This window comes from Harpia harpyja, chromosome Z (genome assembly GCF_026419915.1).
Source record: "Harpia harpyja isolate bHarHar1 chromosome Z, bHarHar1 primary haplotype, whole genome shotgun sequence".
NCBI classification, from domain to species: domain Eukaryota; kingdom Metazoa; phylum Chordata; class Aves; order Accipitriformes; family Accipitridae; genus Harpia; species Harpia harpyja.
In genome coordinates, this window is record NC_068969.1 from 55,359,648 (window position 1) to 55,382,924 (window position 23,277).

General features: G+C 35.7%; 1 protein-coding gene across 10 annotated transcripts in view; it reads right to left on the reverse strand.

The window, feature by feature from the left end:
* PAM (peptidylglycine alpha-amidating monooxygenase) overlaps positions 1–23,277 on the reverse strand; it is a 154,415-nt gene that overhangs the window by 25,537 nt on the left and 105,601 nt on the right. For all 10 annotated transcript variants that reach the window (XM_052779057.1, XM_052779056.1, XM_052779055.1 and 7 more), the window contains 7 exons: positions 19,436–19,484; positions 18,926–18,993; positions 17,194–17,274; positions 17,003–17,079; positions 16,609–16,712; positions 12,165–12,352; positions 11,435–11,506 (listed from right to left, as the gene is read on the reverse strand). In XM_052779057.1, the coding sequence (XP_052635017.1) occupies positions 11,435–11,506; positions 12,165–12,352; positions 16,609–16,712; positions 17,003–17,079; positions 17,194–17,274; positions 18,926–18,993; positions 19,436–19,484 (639 nt within the window). The remainder of the gene's footprint in view (positions 1–11,434; positions 11,507–12,164; positions 12,353–16,608; positions 16,713–17,002; positions 17,080–17,193; positions 17,275–18,925; positions 18,994–19,435; positions 19,485–23,277) is intronic.

A 23,277-nucleotide genomic window follows, 5' to 3' on the forward strand; every position in this document is an offset into this window, starting at 1 on the left:
CCAAAGACATTGCATTCTACCTCTATCATGCAATGGTAGCCACAGAATAATTAACTCACTCTCTAAAATAGATATTGCTTGTTGATTTAAAAACAAACAAACAAAAAAGTGCTTCAGTTTACCTGTCTCAAATTAGCTTCTCTTATTATGAAAGAAACTGCTAAGGGATAGGACTTAGTGAAGGACAAGAAGAAAAGAGAACAGGGGAATCTAACTTAAAAACAACAGAAGGACAGGGAACAATTTCTAGAACAAGGTGCTTTCACAGAAAATTCCAGTAGTCTTTATGGGAACTATTAATCAGGGACTCAACTCCAAGAAGGCTGATCAGTTTTGGTTTTCTCCTAGCACTGAGCCCATGTTCATAAGATACATGAGGAACTTTCAAGCAGTGGAGTACAGAGTAAGGTGGTTTGAGTACATCACCATCAGTGGCTATAGATGAGATATTTTCCAAGTTGAGCTCGTCCTATTAGTGCTTTCATTAAGCAGGGGTGTTGTAAACACAACAGTTAAGAATATTTAGGAACTGTATGAATGCATGAAAAAGGGTGTGCTTCAGAGAGTGAAAATGGTCTGAAATGTAGCTGGTCTGAAACTGTGATCTTTACCTTAAGTAACTGTGTTTGAGAAAATGAAATGAAATCTCTACACCTTAAGTTCAGAAGACATCCATGAAGCCTACATATCTGCCCAGGATCTCCATATGCTTGGCACAAACAGTAGGCTGAAGTCTTCTGTCAATTTCTTGGCATCTTGACACAACTCAGAGTATTTACAAAGCAGAAAAGATGTGTGCAGATGTGAAAGGGAACAATTGAAGCTTCCTGACTACTCAATGTATGCAACTGTTCCCTAAACGCCACACATTGAATGGAGGTCCCATATTATTTGGGACCAACTTTTTTCAGCTTTGCTTGTGGATCCCCAGGGAGATTCCAATAAATTTGTAAGCAGCACATTTTTAAGAAGTAGTGCAGAATTCACTACAGGTAACTAGCAAAGAGCAGATTTGTGTTGTTTCTGATTAACACTTGCTCTCTGCAAAGCAACATCCAGCAAACATCAAAGCACAATCTCATGTTGCTTGCTTTACAGCTGTCTTGTACTAGCTGGAAGAGCTGAAGGATGTTTCTTGTCTGAAGATACTCAGTGGGAAAGGAACACCAGCAAGATGCACCATGTTACTTGTTTGGCCTTTTGTGAGATGAGACACCCTGGCCTTTAGAATGCCTGGGTATGGCTAGAAGAAGACATGGCTGAATGAACAACTTGCTCTTGTTGAAATAACTGAAGTCTAGCAGTGCAGTGTCAGGGAAGCTGACTGATTAGGTTGGTTTCAGAAAGGATACTTACATGCACTTCTTATGTGCAAGCTACTAGGATGCTTCCCTCTACGTAATACAGTAACAGATGATTGGCTACAAAAACCTACAGTTTATTCTGTTCTGGAGGAAGTGATCGCTGTCAAGACCAACATCTTCAGAATGAAACAATGCACAGGCATATTCCAGTAAGTTCAAACTTAATTACTATGGCAGTTCTACTCTATGAAAATTCTTTTACAGAACAGTGTTTTGGAAAACAGTCATACAAACAAATAAAATTGTAACATTGGTGACTTCGTTGCAAACCGTGAGCTGAACCTCACCTGATCTCAATAAAAGACCAGACTGGTTTAAGGTTAATAAAACAGTTTAGTATGTTGACCACCAAGGTCTGTGTAGAATCCCAAAGGTGTTGAACTATCCATGTATAAAAGCAGTCCTTTTTTTTCATCGCTAGAGCATGACTTCCCCAACTTGCAGCGAGCAGTCGCTGTCCATGGTCCTTACAGAGCACACCACTACGCTGTTGGACATAACAATTTCCAGTCTGGATGAAGTATCTAGCCATGGTGCTGCAGGATCAAGTTATGAGATAGATGGGAAGTTCAACCATAGTAAGCCTGTCCATAGAGCTTGAATATGTATCTGTTAAGATACATATGTGAAAACTCATTTTACTGCATTTTAGAAAAAAGACAATAACACCCTGGTGGTGTCTGAGAATTCTCATCTCCAGAATATGTATTTGTGTCATAATGCCTGTGCAGTTTCACTGAGAAAGTTCCAATAGGCTCCCCAGTCTGTCACTGGCATTCCAGACTTTTGTCAGGAATCAGACTGAACAGGATTTCAAACACAAAGCCACTACGGCAGCCTTCTGACAAAATTATGTCTTACGAGGAAATAACCAGAACGGAGGGATTAAGACCAAAAATCTAGCAAGCAGCCCTCTCTTGACAGGGGACTGATACTGCAAGGTTTATTTATGTATTGCTGCAGCTCAGTTGGTGTGAATGCTTGTATTGGAAGTCTCCTGTTCTTGAGCATGTCTGATCTGACACGGAGCCAGTACGTTGGTCCTTCCACTCTTGTCTCCATCTTATTATGGCTGTATTAAGAGACAAGTTTTCATAGCTGACTCTGGGTTTCCTAATTACCTCTGAATAAAATGGAGTGTATTCTGAGACTGCATGTTTCTGTCTTAGGATGTGCTTCCGTTCAGCATGTACATCTGTCAAAAATAGTTAGTGCTTTGCCTTTTCAGAAGTGCTGAAATCAGGGTCCAAATGAAACGGGCCTCAGCTATGACATGTACTCCAGCTATGACTTCGTCTCATCTTAAATCTCAGGTAATGTTTATGCAATATGTTAAGAGTCATACCAGAAAATGTGTACTTCAGTTGAAGAACTATCTTCTTGATGAAGATATGGAAATGGGGCTGCAAGTATCACCTTCCAGACTGTGCCGTCATGAACAAATGCCTTCCAAATAAACATTTATCAAAATCAAGTTTAATTTTCTTTGCCTTCTTTGGCTCCTAGATGAAGCTACTAAGCTCATTCTAACAGGCATACATAAGATAACATTGCTGGTAGTAAAGAAGGGGAGAAAGGCATGGAAACACATTACAGAAGTGAACAAAATCTAGTATCTATTTATTTGAAGTGACACTGGACATAGTTTGACATAACAGACCAAAACAACTTTAAAATGGCTTCTAGTCTGCTATTATTTTTCATGCAAGTCCTATCATACTGAGTTAATCTGTTGCTTGATGAAAGTACTAGAAAGGTTCCCGAGAACTAAAAAATATTACATAAGGCTGTTTTCTTTTTGAAGAGATTTGAGGCGCTGGGGAAAGGAGGCATAGATATAAGGAAATGAAAAGGGTTAAGCTGCTTTAGAGATTCTTGGTCACCATCACTGTGCCCTAAGTGATGCGCTCTTATAGCATAGCCAAACTGACATGTTTGAAGAACAGGAACTGTATCCACTCTCAGGGCATTTCTAAGCAGCTTACAGAGCTAAAAAAAGATGGAAAAAAAAGGTTAAAAAATAAAATAATTAGCTGTTTTCTTCTATGTCTAAGAAAGGCTTTTACTACTATTGCAATGTAAATGCACTTTCTTTGTTTTTAATTCATTCTTTCTTTGTTTTCTTCAACTGTCAAAATGTTTCAATGTACAAATGTTTTGAGAGTCCAAGCATAGTTTATAAAATCACTAGGTTAAAGGAGTTCGTAACTGGGAAAGAGAGTGTTAAAGGTAAGAGAAAGTATGAAAGAAGATGAAAGAATCTTCACTAAGGATTACATTTTGTTACAGACCCGTGTTCTTCACCAACAAATCAGAACCTGAGACGCAAAATCCAAGCTGGTTGCGGTTTCCTAATTGCCCTATTCTTTCCTTTCCTTCTTGACCAGTAATAAGTTCCTCACAAGCACCAATCATGTTGTTACAATAAAATATATTTATCAGCTACTGCTAAATAATGAGCCATAAACACAATGGTTTTACTACATAGGACTTTGCTGTGCTCATTCAGATATATTGAACACATTTGTATCTCAGGCACACAGTATGCCAGTTCCATCTCAAATTTCCATTTCATGCAGTACATAATTGTAAATACATGTCTTCTCACAAAATGACATATATGAGACTATGTTTATTAAAAAGTAGTTCTGCTATCTTCAAATTGTTTAAGCATCATCATGCTTTAGTTTAAAAAAAAAGACATGAAAATTATAAAAAAGGAATACATTTTGCCAATAATAACAACAATAATAATAAAAAAAATCATTTTTGATGTGTTTTATATTTGTGCTATGACTTCATCATTTCTCTGAACTCTTCCTGTACTAATACAATCCCTACTTTTCATTCCTTCAGACATGTTAATGATATTATAAGCATTTTTTGCAGTTCTTCATTAATAAGTAGTCTTTTACATTACAGAAGATAACCTAGGGAAAGTCCCTCTATAACTTTAAGAACCAGAGAACATAAACCAACTGTCAAACAGTGGACACTGAAACACTCAATTTAAAATGGCTTCTTTCCATGCCTGTTACATTCTTTTCCTGCTTAGGAAAAGACCATACCAGTTGCAATTTTTTTGCTTAGATCTGATGCTCCTTTCCTTACTGTGCTGAATGAAGATGCTTTTGTAAGGATTATGAATAACCTTATTCTAACCAAATCAAAGGCTCATCTTTTATTTACAACTTTGAGCAGGATCTTTCAGTGTTGAAACAATATGAAAATCCTCTGCAATTTTGAATCTTCCTAATTATACTTCTCTAACTGTAAATATTGCTTTTAATACCTTTCAGTAGCATTTTCTTCCAAGGTTTAATTCAGTCTCTTTTCTCTTATTTTTGTACTCTATTTAAGGGATCTTATATAATCTCTGAGCACCAAACATGAATCCCAAGCCTGAAAACATCTAAAGATTTTCTCCTATGTCTGGCCTTAATCTAAAAATGTCTCTAACACTTCATTGTAGGCATCCCACATCAATACTGGAAAGTGAATTTTTCTTCTGTTTCAAGCTTCATCCTTTCTCCATCAACCTAATATATTTTAACCACCTACCAAATTGAAGTCCTCTCTTTTCTTACAAACACAGACAAACGAGCAAAGGTAACTTATGACAAACTGATTTTAGACAGGAATGTAACTCATGACTACACGTGCTGGCATAAAAATACATTAAGTCTTATTGGTTGACTCTGCTGCCATAGGTTTGCCATGTAATACTATCACAGAAATACACTACTTCTTTACCTGAAAAATCAAGGACCTGCCTACATGCTGATTCTCCTTTCCTCTTCCTTTCAACACTTATCCCACAAGAAGGCCTCCCTTCACATTTCCCCCTCCCTTCCTTTTTTTTAAGAAGGAAACAAAAGAGAGATGAGGCACTTATATCAATCAGAAATTGCTATCCCAGATACAAAAAGCCTAGTTCAGTACATTTTTATTGTAATGAGCTTTTCACAGAAACTCACAAGTAAACAGCAAAATATGCAACACTTAACAGACATTTCAGTTTCTCAATTCATGCATTCAGCTACAACCTAGCAAAATATTTCCAGCAGTGTAATAAATACGTTGTGCATAAGTTTTTATCTGTCTCTGTGTTTGTGTGCACGCACTCATGTGCAAATATAGCATACAACAACTGAAAATAATTAAAAGATGTGTTAGGCATCCAACAAATAATAAATAGCAGAATTATGTGTAAACTTAATTCAGCTCCCATTTTGTATGGATTATGATGTTAATGTTTCTTACAAAGAAATCTCCTCAATCAATAGGCCACCACTACATATTTATATTTAGCCTCATTCAAAGAATCCCCCTCCAAGCACTCCTGAATGTGTGTTTTAACTGAACAGAAAGACTTCTCTTAACATTTCGATTCCACCATCTATGTTTATGAAACACTTATACTACATTACTTCATTATCACAGCGTCTCCTATGAAATTAAGGTCCATAATTACTGCTACTAGAGATTACAGCCAGAACTGTCGTTTAGCATCCATTCATTTTGGGTGTCCACCTATAAACATCTCAAAATGTGATTTTACACGTACTTAGCATTATATTTCGTTCTTAGGTTTAAGACACATTTCCAGTCAGTTTCAGTAGGAGCTGTGTATACTCAAGACTTAGCTTCAGTTGTTTGTTCTGTCCATCCTCAAAGACTAGGAAAACAGATCAGGAAATCAGACTTCACAAAGGTAGCCAGCTACCTAGAACCATTCAGCAACTCTGATAAGAGTCTAAAGTAAAGTAAAACACACTTGTGCCAGTTTTGGCTGGAATAGAGTTAATTTTCTTCATAGTAGCTGGTATGGAGCTATGTTTTGGATTTGTGTTGAAAAGTGTTGATAATATAGGGATGTTTTCGTTACTGCTGAGCAGTGCTTACACAGAGTCCAGGCCTTTTTTGCTTTTCACCCCACCCCACCAGCGAGAAGGCTGGGGGTGCACAAGAAGTTGGGAGGGGACACAGCCGGGACAGCTGACCCCAACTGACCAAAGCGATATCCCATACCATATGACATCATGCTCAGCATATAAAGCTGGGGGAAGAAGAAGGAAGGGGGGGTCATTTGGAGTTATGGCGTTTAACCATTACGCGTGATGGAGCCCGGCTTTCCTGGAGATGGCTGAACACCTGCCTGCTGATGGCAAGTACTGAGTGAATTCCTTGTTTTGCTTTGCTTGCACGGCTTTTGCTTCACCTATTAAACTGTCCTTATCTCAGCCCACAAGTTTTCTGACTTTCACCCTCCTGATTCTCTCCCCCATCCCACTGTGAGGGAGGTGATTGAGGAGTGAGTGGCTCCGTGGTTATTGGTTGCCGGCTGGGGTTAAACCACAACAACACTTTAATCAGAGAGCATCAAATTGCCTTAAACCATGAAGTCATATTCTTTTATTTATGTTGTTTTCTATTTCACTCACTATGCACATCCTAATCTCTAAAACAACACGGTAGAAGTCCAGTGAGGTGTTTTCCTGTGCAACCTATCTCACCACCAGGGCAGCAATTCTGTGATAGCAGACTTAAAAGCCCAACTTTATAAAACCTCACTTCCGAATGCTGGACTTAAGCTGTAGTATTATTTTAAATGTAGGAGTTTTAATGAGTTTTCAGTTAAAACACTCAGCTGTGAAAAAGGGACCTCACATGAGTCTAGCTGGGACATCCAAAGAGAGATCTTAAGTACCCTTGTATTGAACTTCACTGTTTGAGCTCCTGGAATAACTTGTGCTCATGATAACCATGAAATAATGGGGGATGAGAGAAAAAAAAGAAATATTGGCAGGACATCTGACCAGTACTGACAGCAAAAGAATCACAACTTTGACTCTCACTTCAGATTCCACCATCAGAGGCAAAAATATATCTTACTTTTTCGGTACTAACTTCTAAATTCCCTAAGACAGGCACAAGCAAAAATGTACTTTTGTAAGTGTCACATTAAACATTAATACCAGAAGTAAGATGAAAATCCCATCTCTTTTCTCTCCCATGTATGTGTAAGTAATGTATACATGTGTACACACATGTCCTTCTAAAACAAAAAATCAAATCTGATTTTTGTTTTATATGCTGTGAGTGAATTTTCAGTTCAAGCCAGCCTTGAACTTTTTCTTTTAAACTAATTAAACATAATTATATGGGCTTTACCAGGAAAAAAATTTGTCCTTTCTGCTTCAAAAGAAAGTTTATGATTAGATCTAATGCACACAAAATGAGATATCAAATCACGAGCCACAGGTTAACAAATTAAATATTGCACATCTGATTAATCATCATCTGTATATTCCTTCCTTGTTATTAAGAAACTAATCCTGCTATTCTGTCTATACAGCTTCCAGCTACAGCAGCAGCTGACTTGCTTAATAGTAAAGGCTGCTTCACTGCTCGCATTCCAAAACAAACCTAAACTATATTATATGACACCACAGACTACAGCCAGGAAAGTGTTGAACAAACAAATGAAACACATTTAGGCCTTTTTTCCACAGGTAAAGAAGAGTCATCTAGCAGACATGGTGAATGCTAGGAACAGATAGTAGTTTTTTTCACTACTGTATCTATTGAATACAATTTAATCAAACTTCTAATGATGAACAAAAAATAAACATAAATAATATTTGTTTTGCTAGGGACTTTGTGATTCAGCAGGAACAGGAAACATTCCAATATGCACAAATGTCTAAATCAATTGCATTTCCTACAATAATTAACTTCCTATGAACAGTTTCCAAACAGTGACACTGCTGTTTCAGAAACAATATAACGAGGTCAGTTTCATTAAGGTAAGTTCCGTTTAATTTTAACACTACAGGGATTTAGCTTTGTCTTCATGCTGAGTGGTGGTTCACTTTGTGATGGTTACTACTTATTTCAACATTGTTTATTAATGTGCTTCTGATGATTGAAGGTGATGAAATTGAAAGTTTGACATAAAAGCAGTGATAACTCCTGCAGGTGCCGATATAACGAACTGCCTACGTGTAGCAGGAAGTATATCTTCTAAACCTATGCCCAGGCAATCATGTGATATACATATTATTAGCAGGCAGATACTTTCACATGGCGGGCTTTTTTGTTTTCCTCTTTTGAGGCAAATGCTTAGATTTAATACTAGTCACGTCAAAATTTGTCTCTTTGACCATGCCTCTACCCCCCAGATTTGTAAGTATCTCTAGGGCAATATAACAACTTAACAATTATCTCAGTTCTAGTGAAGTAACAGTGTTTACTTCAGTTACTTGAAAATAAGGAGGGAAAATTAAGTTGCTACAACCTAATGAGTCATCGAGAAAAAAACATGCAAGATAAACCACAGAATTATGGAGAAAACATTGAAGTACTATCTTCAGAGCAAATCAAAGGCTAAATTTACTGAGCAACAGCTCAGCAGCAATAGAACTAATCAAAGCCTGAATTTTGGTGGATCTGTATTTTGTAGATAAGCTTATCATACAAAGTATGTCATGCCAGACCATAAAGGGAAAAATTTATGTTATAACCTTTACCTCAGTGAAAGTATGTATTTGCTTCTCTGCAGCTTAGGGGTCCACTGCCCCCTCCCTCCAAACTGTAGAATCTTCCTGTCATTAAGACCTTGTTCAAATTTGGTTATATTGGCTAAGTCACTAAAGTCACTTGAGGAGATGGACAAATTGGCAATGTGTCCTGGCTTTGGCTGGGACAGAGTTAATTTTCTTCCTAGTGGCTGGTATAGTGTTATGTTTTGGGTTCAGTATGAGAAGAATGTTGATAACACACTGATGTTTTCAGTTGTTGCTAAATGATGTTTAGACTAAGTCAAGGATTTTTCAGCTTCTGATGCCCAGCCAGCAAGAAGGCTGGAGAGGCACAAGAAGTTGGGAGGGCACACAGCCAGCACAGCTGACCCAGACTGGCCAAAGGGGTGTTCCATACCATGTGATGTCATGCCCAGTATATAAACTGCGGGGAGCTGGCCTGGGGATCACTGCTTGGGAACTAACTGGGCATTGGTCGGTGAGTGGTGAGCAATTGCACTGTGCATCGCTTATTTTGTATATTCCAATACTTTTATTATTATTGCCATTTTATTATTAACATTATTAGTTTCTTCCTTTCTCTTCTATTAAACCGTTCTTATCTCAACCCATGAGTTTTACCTTTTTCCTTCTGATTTTCTCCCCCATCCCACTGGGGGGGGGGGAGCGAGCGAGCGGCTGCGTGGTGCTTAGTTGCTGGCTGGGGTTAAACCACAACACAACACAATTACATAAAACCACTCCACCCCACAAAACCAGACTCCAATTTGTATGTAATTTTTACAGGCACATTTTAGCAGACCGCTTTTGGCTGCTGGTTTTCCCAGTGTATCTTACCAGGTGCTCATGTGTTTGTAGGATCAAAACCCACTTTCTAAAACAGCCACCCAATTTTCCCTCTTTGGAGACAAAAATAAAACCAAACCTGATCTGATTTTTCCCTTTGCTTTTTTTGCTTACGCACACATAATTCAACTGAAGTTAGAGCTGTATCAATGTAAAACTGAGGCTAGGCTCCTGTAAATGATGGGAGAATTTATCTTAAACTAACAATTAAGAACATGAAACAAAATTCCCTCATGGCAACTACTGTGTCTTCATATTTCACGCCATGAACTGATTTCAAATGGACAAAACAATGCAGTGTGTTTCCATAGAAACATGTTAGATGAGGATGTATACTAAATAGTGGTCTCAGCAAATGAGACTGCATTGCAGAAAAGTAGCTTTGAAATACATTTCGAAGACAAAAGAAAAAGATTTTAATACAGGGCCTTGTTTCAGCATTTTGTTTCAAACATTAACAAATTCAATAAACACACAGATAACAAGATCTGCAACCAAATGCTAATACACTTATTAGTAACATCAGGGTGAAGCAGCTTGTCAGCATAAATCTTGATATAAATTTGTAAGCAGCTAGCTCATTCTGCTCTGGAATAGGCTTTAAAAAGTTAGAATTGTATTTCTTTCTAAAAAAGTCCATCTTGAATTGACTAAGATAAGTTTCAGATATGGAATTGTAAATATTGTCTCTAGTAGTTTAAGGTACTTTCAGTCAAGATACTCTTACACTCTTACACAGTTTTTATGTAACTGTAGCTTAATTATTTGAGTTAACTCTGCAAAATGGCAGAGTATATTGAAATTCTAACCCCTCTGGGAGATGTTATCAGAAACTCTAAACGCTGGCCCAATCTTTGCTCTCATTAAAGGCAAAAGAAAATTTGCCTTCAACGTATTTAGTCCTTGAACCTCAACACTGTTCAGTGAAAACAGTATGAAACTGTAGCTGACGAGGTCTTTTCCTCAGAATCAAGAAAAATCTTGAACAATATTTATCTAATAGCATATGAGCCACAAGAACTTTAAAGTACAGTCTTATTTTAATATATCTCTGAAACATAAATAACATTCAGAGTATTTCTAGAAGCTTTATAATAGTCATGGATTTTTTCCGGCAACAAAGCACTGCACAAATTTTTGCATGAGTTGTTATGCGTATATGCACATACACACAAACGCAAAAAATAATTCAGTATAAAACATCACCTGCACTCAACCCACTGCATGTACAACCAATATTAAAGCATAAGAACACATTATTCCCTAATACATACATAGTAATACAAACTGAGAAATAGGCAAAGAGCTAATAGCAGATAGTTACATATAGAATATAGAATAGTTACATACATAGGACTACTTCTTTGTGTCTATTCTTTAGGATTGCACTTATAGATAAATTACAACCATCTTTAGCAAGTTAAACCAAGAGCAGGAAAATCTAATGAGATTAGAATGCACTCATAAATTTTACCTACAAGGCTAGAGATCAGTGTTAGACTGATTTTTTTAGTTATTTCTTAGCATTCAATCATATTAGCTGTACAGAACATTGCAAATCAGATCAATTAAAGATAAAGAGATTAAAACCTTCATAACTCAGTAACAATCAGGATATATTATATCAGTATTTTACATTAGTGAGTCCTTTACTTGACACAGAAATACACAAGTACATACCCTGATCCAAAATCTCTTCCTCTTCTTTTTTGGCCTGCTGCAGCAAAGAACTTTTATCAGTACCCTTGGTTTCTGAAAAAGAGATTTAGGATATGAAGTTAACCTCTGCATGTGAATGGAATTGAGTATCTTCCTACTCAGGAAAAAAAGCCCTTCTGAAATGAACATTTGGTATTTTTATGTATCTATAGTAGTTGTACCAAACAGTGCAGCAGTAGAACAACTGGAATAAAAAATTAAGATTTGTACTTTGCTACACACATATCAGTCAGATTACTTCTGGATAATAATGCTGCTGCAACTTACATGCCTACTAGTGTTCAATATAAACAATTAATTCCTCCCATAACAAGGCAGTGGGATCCAGAACACTATGGAAAAGTTGTGATTCAACTTCGTAGGAAATAGATGATAAAGCAAATATTAAGAAACTGTTAATATAAAGTACTGATATTTAGCATAGAAAAGAGGTCAATCTTTTGGGTACACAGGTCACGTAGCTATAAAAATATGTTGGAAATTGAAAGATGACAATAGGAAGGAATTGACAAAAGACTATGGCACACATTTCCACCAAAAACAAGAGCAGAATGGTCTATAATTAGTGATTTGAATTTTATCCAGAATTGCATTTCCTTTTTGTGAAAATTTAGCCTATCAAAGCAACACGGACAAACACATCAGTGAACATAAAAAGACGTGAATAAAATGGATCACAAGTTTTTTTCACCTTCATGATGTCCATGCGTCACCTTTAGCATATCAGACTTGACTGGAATAGGAATATTTGCCTCCTGCGGTATATTTCTGAACATCTCAGGGTTTGCATTCTGTGTGCAGGTCATATATGAGACAGCATGCTTGGCTTCCATATAGTACATAATGTAAAAATTACACATTTCATCATTGGCTGTTCCCCTACACAACACAGAAAAGATGTGGCAGTTAGGAAAAAATGAGCTGAATATAGCTGTTATTCAATTAATCTAACTTGTTTAACAGAATATTAAAAAGTTGCAATGAAATGTTTAGAAGTCCCACACTAAAACATTTAATAGCTTCATTGCAGTGAATATAAAAAGATTTTTTCAGTTTATACTAGAGAACATCAGTTTGCACAAACTCCCCAGGTATCTCAGAAATTCCTAACAATTTGGTTTTGATTCCACAGAAAATTGCATCAACTATTTAAACTGCTCTTCCTCCCCATTTTCCCAGTATACTCCTCATAGTCCCCCGCGTGTCATGAACTATGCACATGGTCTGATGAAATACGACGGAACTGTATAATTCATTACATCACCATTCATATACTTTTCTGTCAATCTGGTGCAAACCTAATTTAAAATAATTGCAAATGACATCTATGTTTCATTTCAGCAGCTATCTTTTATGACAGTTTTTTTCCCCCCCATGTTCAAATGCATCCATTTATTGGCCAATCACACTAGTTCTAATGCAGAAAAACTTAATTTCATTATATATTAGGATACCATAAATATCTCTTAAAGAGGAAATAGCACTGCCATCTTGAGAATAATCTGATCACAAGCTTCTGTAAGTAAAACATGAGTGCAAGAGGAATGATTAAACACTAGAAAAATTCAGTTCTTTGATAAATGGTGTGCACGTGCTTAAAACAGAAGAGGCTCTTCTGTACTGCTACATAAGCCTGTCTTCAACAGAAAAAACAGCTGGTACGAGAAATAATTTGTTCTGAAAAATATTACTTTGTGAAGCAGACAATACAGGGCCTCTTTGCAGCTGTGATCTGTTTCTGTTTTTTTTCTCTGCCATATAGGTTGATATCTTTTATTTATAGCTACAATCCTGACAATGGAATATGCTAGGACTTATAAAGAAAGGTTCATAAAATAAAGGGGTTTACATTAAGATTTTTAATTACCTTTCACAATTAACCAGGGAGCCCACACTCATAAAAAGATATGGGGGTGGCCTATTAGCTGTTTGCAAAAGACGTCAGCACTGACTTTTCCAGCAGCATCCTGCAGCATTCATTTATTCACCATAGCAACAATAATGACACCAGCCAGAGGGGAGACAGGGGGAACATGGGAGATGAGACTGTTTCAAAAGGGGAATTGGTATTTTTCCATGCATTGAAAATTTAGCATCCCTTGGAGACCACAAAAATCAGACTCTGACTTGGCAAGCTCAGCTTAAGCTTTTAGAAAGCATTAACTTCACTGTTGGACTCCCAATATCTGTCACTGTAATCGCCACCTCTTTAAAACTCCAGTAGAAAAGGGGATGTGGAACCCACATGAACTCTGGTTCACCTGACATGTTAATGTGTCTAAACATTTCAAAGTTGATAATTTTAAATATTTACAGCTAAAAAAAAAAAAGAAAGAAAATACTCTGTCAACTACAGTTTTAGTAAATTCACAGAAAACCCAGAATCCTTCCATTAGATGTTTGAATGCCTGAGAAACCCTGTTTTGTGAATGAGTTTAATGAGTAGAAATGCTCATACACAAGTTAAAAAGAAATAAAATCTAAAAATTCCTGCTAACTACCTTCACACCACTGCCACAGATATCTAGAACTGTATCCAGATCTTGGTATATTGACAGTACACAGTGAAGCATAATGAAACAGAGAATTTAGCATTGAAAAGCAAGATAATGCAGTTAAAGAATCTTAAATACTGAGTGGGAACATTTTGCTACAGGCACATAAACCTTCTCTTGAATGGTACAATACCTGTTAAATATATTTTGAAAGAGAAAGACAGAGGTTGCACTATTTTCTGTCTGTTAAGAGCTTTAAACAATACATTACATTGCAACTGGAAAAACAAGCAGCCACTGTGGCCAATGGTACTTTCCTTTACAAAGATAGGGTCTTACCCTGAATGGGCTCCACTTCTTTGCTATCCCTTAGACTGGTAAGCTATATACTTGACACCGTATCACCTTTAACGTTTACTCTGAACATCATTAAGTTATCTGTTATAAAACTGCAGTGGCTGCTTGCATGGAGTATTTACTGGTCTGTAGCAAAAATCAGAAGAAATCTTGCTTTATAAATTAGAATAATTGATGTCCTTATTTGACAAAGGATAATTCAATGCTTTAATTTGCAAAAATTTGAGCTTGAGGAGAAATCCAGCTAACTGAAATGGACGATTTATTAAATTTTTGAAGAGATGACTCCTGCCTCACCTTTTTACACCAGAGATATCAAGTCTGTGCTTGTGTAATTACCCTGAACTTGTATGTAGTCAACTGCACAAGCAAAATCAGGTTTCACTTCTGAACCTTGGTTTGCCAAACTCCAGACATTTAAAAGGCATGCTTCAATACATAATTTAATTTCTCAGAGAGGAAGCAGGATGAAAAAGGTTAGTGTGAATCACAGGGGTCATTAGATAATGTAAGATACTGGAAAGCAGTTAGTGTAACTAAAGAACAACATGAAAAAACCCAAGACCAAATGTGTAAAGAAACAAACAGCACAGTAAGGAAAGTGTAAAACCAAAACAAGAACATCTATCCTCCCTCCTCAAGTTAGATACTAAGTAATAGACTTGGCCAAAAATGATGCTTGATTCATATGAAAGGGACTAGCTGACTATCACAGAAATTATTACACAGTTAAGAAAGTATAACATTGAGAATATGTCACATTTTAACTACAGTCAGCATATATTATGAATGGTTAAGCTTTAACTGATCAGCTTTGGAAAGTTGAATGGACAAAGTGAAGTCTAAGTTTGTTTTAGCTCTGCCTCCTATGTATATTAAAGATAAATCACATAAAGAATCAAGATCTTTTTTTCAGATAGTTTAATCAAAAACAAAAACACAGGCAGAAAATTAAATACAGACACCGGGAAAGTGAGCAAGCAGACTTGATCTGATCCTTCTCAGATATGTATTATTTCACAGCTTTCCTTTCACATTTGCATTTCCCATTTTTTCAGTGTTTGTATTTGGAACTCAAAGTTTCTTTTAATATTTCTTTTGGACCAATGAGTCATTCTGAATGGGAGCAAGACAACTGCAACATCAGGGCAACATTCTCCAAGATTTAAACAACTTTCATTTAATTTATTTTAGCTGTATATCTTTCCATATACCCAGCATTATTGTGAATGCATTCCTTTTCATCCATTCATTTCACATTATGATGATAAATATTTTCCAACCAGACATACTTCCATATTATGCATCAGTTTTTGTGTAATAGTTTTGCCTAAAATGCTTATGCATTGTTTTTCAAAATTCATAGGTAGAAATTATGTAATAAAAATGTAAAGGTCTGCTTCTTTCCTTAATTTCTCTTCCTATTACTTCCCCGTTGAAAGCATATTAGTAAACAGAAAGAAAAGACCACAGTTGTGCTAGGACTGTTTCTTAAACTGTAAGGATTATTCAACAAACAGGAACTACTTCGGGGAATGTTACAGAAATGTGACAGAAACTTTAAGAACTTGCAAAAAAAAGGCCTACAGTTAAATTAAGGTTTTGGATATATTTTTGTTAGTGTTATGACCTTCGTAAAAACCTCTTCTCAAACAATTCATTTTGCTTCAGCTGCTACTCATCAGTATTTTAACTACCCACTGAAAGTTGATAAATTTGTGTTGAATCTTTAACCCTCTACTGAGATGTAATCTTTTGTTGTTTTTCATAAAAGCCTGTATATTTTTATATCAAAAAAAGGTAACTGGTATATTTTTCTGAATTTTTAAGATTAGATTCTACAATGGGTCAAAATTTATCAGAATTTTATAAGCTTCCATAACTTTTCTTTCTGAAACAATGAGAAATTGTGAAGCTTCATTATTTTGTTTTAAAAAAGTCAATAACTTCTATTTATTAAAAAATACATTTTTTAGAATTGATATTCTGAATCCTTCTCTAAGTGCAGAACAGCCCAACATCTGAGTAAGGTGTTTGGCAGTACAGCTTCACCTGAGAAATGAGCTGAACAATTCAGCAAAATGATTATTCACGTAAGTAAAGGCAATGAACATTGTGTAGAGTTAATTCTTTAGCAGACTAGACAGCAAAACAGACCATTCTGGCAGAATTTAAATTTGTTAGAATTATCTTGGAAGAAGACATGAAACAAATACATTTCTACACGTAATGAATACCTTGGAAAAAAATGGTTAGGAAATGGAGCAAATAGAGAAAATTTACCCTATACGTGTCTCTGTAGTTCTGCCTTCACCACTGAACACACATCTAGCTGCTAGGATATCATCATAGTTAACATCTACAGGATGTTCTACTGGGTAGAATGCCTGAAAGAGAGGATGATTCACCATAATCAGTGAAAGTGTCTCATACTATTTACGTCAATATACACACATACAAGAATGACAGTGCTACACATCTGAAGAGTAATTTCAGAATGGTTTTTGCATCATGTTATCTTAATAATATTTGTCAGTATTCACTTCCAGTGGCACAACAACACATACCAGTGGAAACACCATGACGCAAATCTGTGGGTACATCACTGCCAATTCAGCTTCTCAGTTTTAAATAAAGATAATTAAAACTTACAGTTAGAATTAAAAAAACAACCGACCTGTGGTAGTTGTGGACTCTGTCTACCAATCAACGTCCACTGACCATTTCTCACTCTGTATCCACTCACTACTTTACCTATAACATATCAATACGTATGTGAACATGAGACATACTTCTAAAAAAAATGTTGTAATGTCAGCATTTTTCTGTTCATTATTTGACATTCCTATGTTGCAATAAAACTCTTACCTAGTCTGTGTGTATGAACTCTGTAGGCAAAAAGGTGCATTGGAAACCTTTTGTAATGACAGGCAATGTCTGCATCAACCACTGTTAAAATATAACAGTAATAAACAAAGAAAAACACATTATTTGTCAAACAGAGAAAAGTTACACTACTGTACTTCATTCAGTGTGGTTTACAAAAGGTATACCTACACTGGACAACAGACAATTTCAAAAGATACTGGATATTATCTTATATTTCTGCAGTGTCTATCTCAAGACATCTGTAAAGAAAAATTAATAAAAAATGTACAAGTCACTTGAAAATTACTTTCTGTGATGATGTACATACAGAATGGGGCTGAAACTCAGTTTTTTCCAGTGTACACTACTGCTATTTAACAAAGTAATACATTTGCTTACAGACTATGTTGAGGGACACTTAAACATAGCTATGGTAAATAGTCTACTCAGGAGAAAATTAAAATAAACGGATATAATTCTAAGCTGATAAAATTTATAATGAAGGCTTGATTTTAAGATCATATAGTTCTAGGCTCAGCCTTAAAGATTTAGTGTTAGATGCAGACTTTGGCAGAGAAGTGCTGTATAGACAATGTCTGCAGGCTAGTACTTGTGTTAGGTGCAGTCACAGTAGATAAGGAAGAGCCTACAGAGAAATGCCTCTGCTGATGCCTCTCTGAGAGGTATCTGGGGACTGGCTGCATGTTTCCTGTTATAACAAAATTCATGCTTCACTTAAGAACCACAAATTTGATTGAACACAAGAATGCAGTTATCAACAGGCACAGAACTGTTTTTATTCCCCTCTCCCTCACCCCTCCAGCTGAAAAAGTAAGTATCTGCATTGATCAAATATTTCAGGGGCAGGGATTCATTTGATATGTTTTCATATTGAAGATCATGTTAAGTTTCAATTCAAATTAAAAAAGATTTCAAGTTGCTGAATTCACCAAATAGTTGGAGTCAGCTGAGCATTTGACCACCTCATCCTATTTAGCAAGCAAACTGCAAATGGGACAAATGTGTTCTCGGACATCTAATTTAAAATTCCAGTATAGCATAAGAAAATGTAAAGTCAGTGTCCAACTTCCTTAAAACACAACATTCCGTGCTAGCTTCAAGAAATGATATTGGGACTATCCAAGCTGAATTTCACATAAAATCCACTGAGTAAGATGCTGGATAGAACCTGTTTGGAAACTTTGTTTTACAATGTTTTTTCAGGATTTTGACCTTTTAACCAACTAGGAACATAGGAATAAAATCTTTAAAGAGCAGCTCCTTACTGATGGAAATTCATTATTAGAACTGAACTCTTAGTAAATCACAAATAGCATGAATGACAAACACAGATGAAGAACAGTAAAAAAAAATTTATGTTTTTTTGGTGGGAGGGAGGAATAAGAAAATAGGGCTTTTTTGGTAAAATATTAAGACAAAAATAAATCAAAGAAATACTCTTAAGAATCCCAGAAACTTCAGTATTGCACAGATCATTTTTCTTTTGCATAACATTGTTTTCTACAACATTGATCGCCTTTGCCAACACAGTCATCGGGAAATATGATACAATTTTAAAATTATAGCTATTTTTTTCATCATTTGTTTAATTAAGCCATTAATTTGTTCACCTACAATTCAGCAAGTCTCTGCTAAATTTTCTTCCACAATAAGCAATAAAAATAAATCAGATGCTGAAATTATATAATCACTTTGTAGAATTGTGACTCACCTTTCTCGCCTGGTGGTATTACAGTGTTCACAGACATCATAAGATACATTCCAGCAATCAAAGGCTGCCTGTAATTCAAAACCCAAGCTCTGCTAAACAAGTCCTTTGTAAAACCCAACTGCAAGTGACACAATATGCAATACCATTCAACACCACTAATTTCTAACTGTTGGTCTACAGAGAAAATAGCTGTTACACAAGCATCTTCTACAATGTATGTGAAATAGGACAAAACGATCATCTATATAATTGCTCTCCTTGTCCAAGATTTTTAAATATGAACCTCTTAAGATGGATTAACTCAGTACTGATAGCACCGTTTTATCAAGTTTCTTAGCAGAAAAGAAAATTTTTGCCAACAGATGACACATTGTTTCAAAATTCTTAATATTGCAAAGTATGTATTATTTTTATTTCAAATGTTTTCAAAGGAATCTAAAGGAGGAGTTTCCATGCCTTCTGTCTCAATGAAAAAAATTGTAATAAGTAAGTATTTTTAAAGATACTTACTTTTGATGTGTGAGATGTAAAGTTACACCAGAACAGTCCTTGTGTTTATCTGTACAGATCACAAAACATTTTAATCATTAGCAATTGAACCCATGCAAAATTATTCCACATTAACAACATTCTTCTGCTGTATAAATATACCAGAAGACAAAGTAAGTTTTAATCTCACTGTTCACAGTAAAATTTTCATACTGTGGAAACATTACCCCAATTTGCACAAACTTGAACATCACAGTGCTGCATTTGTAGCAAAATCCTAACATAGAGCAAAACTCTGGTGGATGAAAAACAATAGCAGAAAAGGTTGGTTTGCTTCAAACAAATCTGTATTTTGAAAAAAGTTAGAAAAAGGAAAGATTTGTGGAAAAGCTATGATTTTAGCCATTAATAATGGAGCAGCCAGAAATCCTTGTAATAAAGTCAACAGGTGAACTTGAGATACCAGTACAGACAGCAGTTCTGTTTAACATTAGATATCCTAGAAGGACAGTAAAAATGGTTAATTCATTTGTTAATGTATTGTATCAGCATTATCTAATATGTTTCACACTTTAAAGATATTATTATCTTGATAGTTACTTAAATTTAGTTGGTGATCTGGGAGTTTAATCTTCATTCTTTTTCAAGAAAGTTTCATTTTCTTACATTTATATAAAAAATAGCTGTAGTTAGAAGATGGATATAACTCCAAAGCAAGTGAACAGAAAATGCTGAAAGAATACCATCTAACAATATATGCTTCAGGTAAGAAAGACACCAGAGTAGCTGTGGATCTGCTGACAAGTGGTAACTTGGGAGAGATTTTCCTCCCATCAGTAGCCAGATTCCGAATTGAAAAAAGCAATGCTTTTGAACAGAAGAAAGGATAACGACTGGAGTGGGACAAAACAGGGAGACTTTACAGATTAAGAAGTATCAGTTTAGTTTTTCAAACTATTAGCTATTTTAGTCACACCACATTTCATTATTATGGGATAATATGCAGTTTGGTTTTTACCACCATTGATACTAGAACTCCTTTTCAGTATGTTCACAAAGTAAACAGTCACTGTTTTTACAAAATGTATAAATTAGTACATATGTTATGCAAGTGAAAAAGTTGCTAACTCAATTTCACTAGGTTCTTATAATGCTCATCATCATGGCATCTGAGAATTCTTAGTTTCTCCAGCTCTGTGTGCCTCAACAAACACTTCTGTAATTAAAAATGTGAATCAGAAAATCACAGTTGTACCTTTACAAATAACAAAAAAAAAAGGAGTCTTCACTGTATATGCAGAAGAAAAATTAGAACGGTAGCTCTTTCATCAAGACTACCCACCACTGTAGTTGCCTTGAATGTTTGGAAACCATGCCTCATGAGAATGTTTGAAACCAAGTGTGATGAATCAGAAGGAAAGCAGCTGAAAATTCTATTGGTTATCTAGAAACAAAAGGATACCCATTCAACGCAGATGGAATTTCTGACTGTCTGTGTCAAGCTACATGTAATATTGCCTCAAACAGAGAGAGTTTGGGACCTATAGTCTGTATAAAAGATTGAATATGGGTTTGGCAGAGTACTGACAAAGTTCACTTGCAATTACAGTACAAGTATTTTAAAACTATGCACACGTGCATGAAAACGCAAAGCTAGTCAGCCAGTTATTGCTGCTGTATCACCCACATTTTCTCTGTTCTACAAAACAGCCAAATAAACAATGTATTGTAGAAAATACAGATTTTCAGTATAATAACATACATTCTTACATATCATTTTTATGCGAACATGCATGTTTGTACAGAAAATTAGTAGACACTGAAAAATTAATCTAAAATTAGAGATAAAAATTCTCCAATTTAAAGAACAGTCTTTAAAGTACATTTAAAATATAGTCTTCAAAATTTTTTTAAAGTTACTTCTTAAAAATGGAGTAAAAACCAAAAAACCAAACCCACAACTTTCCATAAATACACGCACTGCATGGTAAGTCATTTGCAGGGGGTGGCAGAGAGAGAGGTAAAGGAAGAGGAGAAGAGGTTGAAGGAGAGAGAAAGGATAGGACCAAATAAAAGACTAAGTTAGAGTAGATAAGGGAAAAATGACAAAGGCAAGATATGGTCAGCACTGGCTAAAGATGGAAAGAAAAACTGAAGTTATGCCATGCCAGAATAAGCACTAGTTTTCAATCACAGATAACAAATGCTGCTTCCAAATGGCCAAGTCATGAATACAAAAGCACCAGAAAGACTAAGCTATTAGGACAAAAGTAGGGGAATGGTAGGAAAACATTCAAGAGAAAGAGAAATTAAATTCTTTGTCCATGGTTTTAGAAGAATTTCAAGATATGTATATACTGGTCATCCTCCTCTACTCTTCACTGTAGGAAGCTTCACTCACAATCTCAATACCTCTGTTTGCTATAAAGGTTCTTGTGAAGTCTCTTTTGCCTCACCTTCCTTGTTTCAAACTAAATTTTCTTACTAAATTTTTGGCTATTCATATAACACAGGTGGTGCTGCAGAACTCAGCTTTAATAAGTTTAACATTGTTAGAAAGTTTGCACTACATCAATTTTAATGGAAGTTGGGAAATGCTTGCTTCCTCTCAGAACATTTTACTTTATTACTTAAAGTAATGAAATTTAAAATGCAATTGGTAGTTTTGTGGCTCTCAGTTTTGCAATTTGCAGTTGAAAACATAACCATCCTGTCTTTTAAACACTGCTGAAAAACTATCCCAAAACAATAAAACCAAACCTGTCATATGCCAAACACGAGTCAGGTTTGAAAAATCTAACCCTTACTATGTCATTGTGTCTCTTTTAAAAGTAGTGCAGTGGGAGGAGGGAAATGACTCCAGTATATTTCAGTTTGCCAATATTAAAGTGTTTTCACACTATTTAAATTTTCAGAGCATTGAAAAGATTTTCATTCAGTATTTTCATCCAAATTAAGCAATTTCAAAATGAACTGAAGACAGTGGGAAAGTTATTATTGCTACTATACAATGTAATCATATTAATCAGTATTGGGAAAAACATAAATCAACTTCTGGCACAAGAATCTAGATGGATACATTGGTCTAGACTTTTAAGAAATTCCTACAGCACGTTATAATTTTGTCTCTGGTTATATTCAGCCATGACTGAGCTAAACATTTTCCTAACAACTACAGAGGTATGCTGGAAATGCTCTTTCCTTGCTTCTCCTTCCTGCAGCTCACCTCCTTGAAACACTCAAAGCTGCTGAACCCTCCACCCAAGAACACTGACAGCAGTGAGGCCACACCGGTTACCGGTGCAAAATCTTTTCGACTTTATTGTGTGACCTAAGCAAAAATATCCTTAAACAATGCAGAAACCAAACAAAACCTTAAAGGCTCATTTCCAGCCTGTAAGTCCAGCTGATCTGACTACTGTGATTTCTTTGTTTCAGCTATTCAGCAAATATGCACTGCTCTGGGACAAAGAAGTTACGAGCTACTACGTGCCATGTAGCAAAGACAGGAAAATGCATTTTTATATATATCAGAAACAGGTTCAAATGAAAGCCAATTTTCCATGCAGAGTTTCTAACTCAAATGAAGATAGAAGCTGTGCTTATGACCTTATGACTGCCTTTTGTGTGGTGTGCAAATATAACAATCATATTAAATAATACCTGCTTTTATTTACCTATGTCAAACAAAGTCGATGGTGCATGTTAAAGCCTAACACTGGCTTCAGATTTTAAATACATCATTTTTAGAAATTGTACATGACAAATTTGTAATGGTGTTGTGGTTTAACCCCAACCAGCAACTAAACACCACGCAGCCGCTCACTCACTCCCCCCACCCAATGGGATGGGGCAGAAAATCA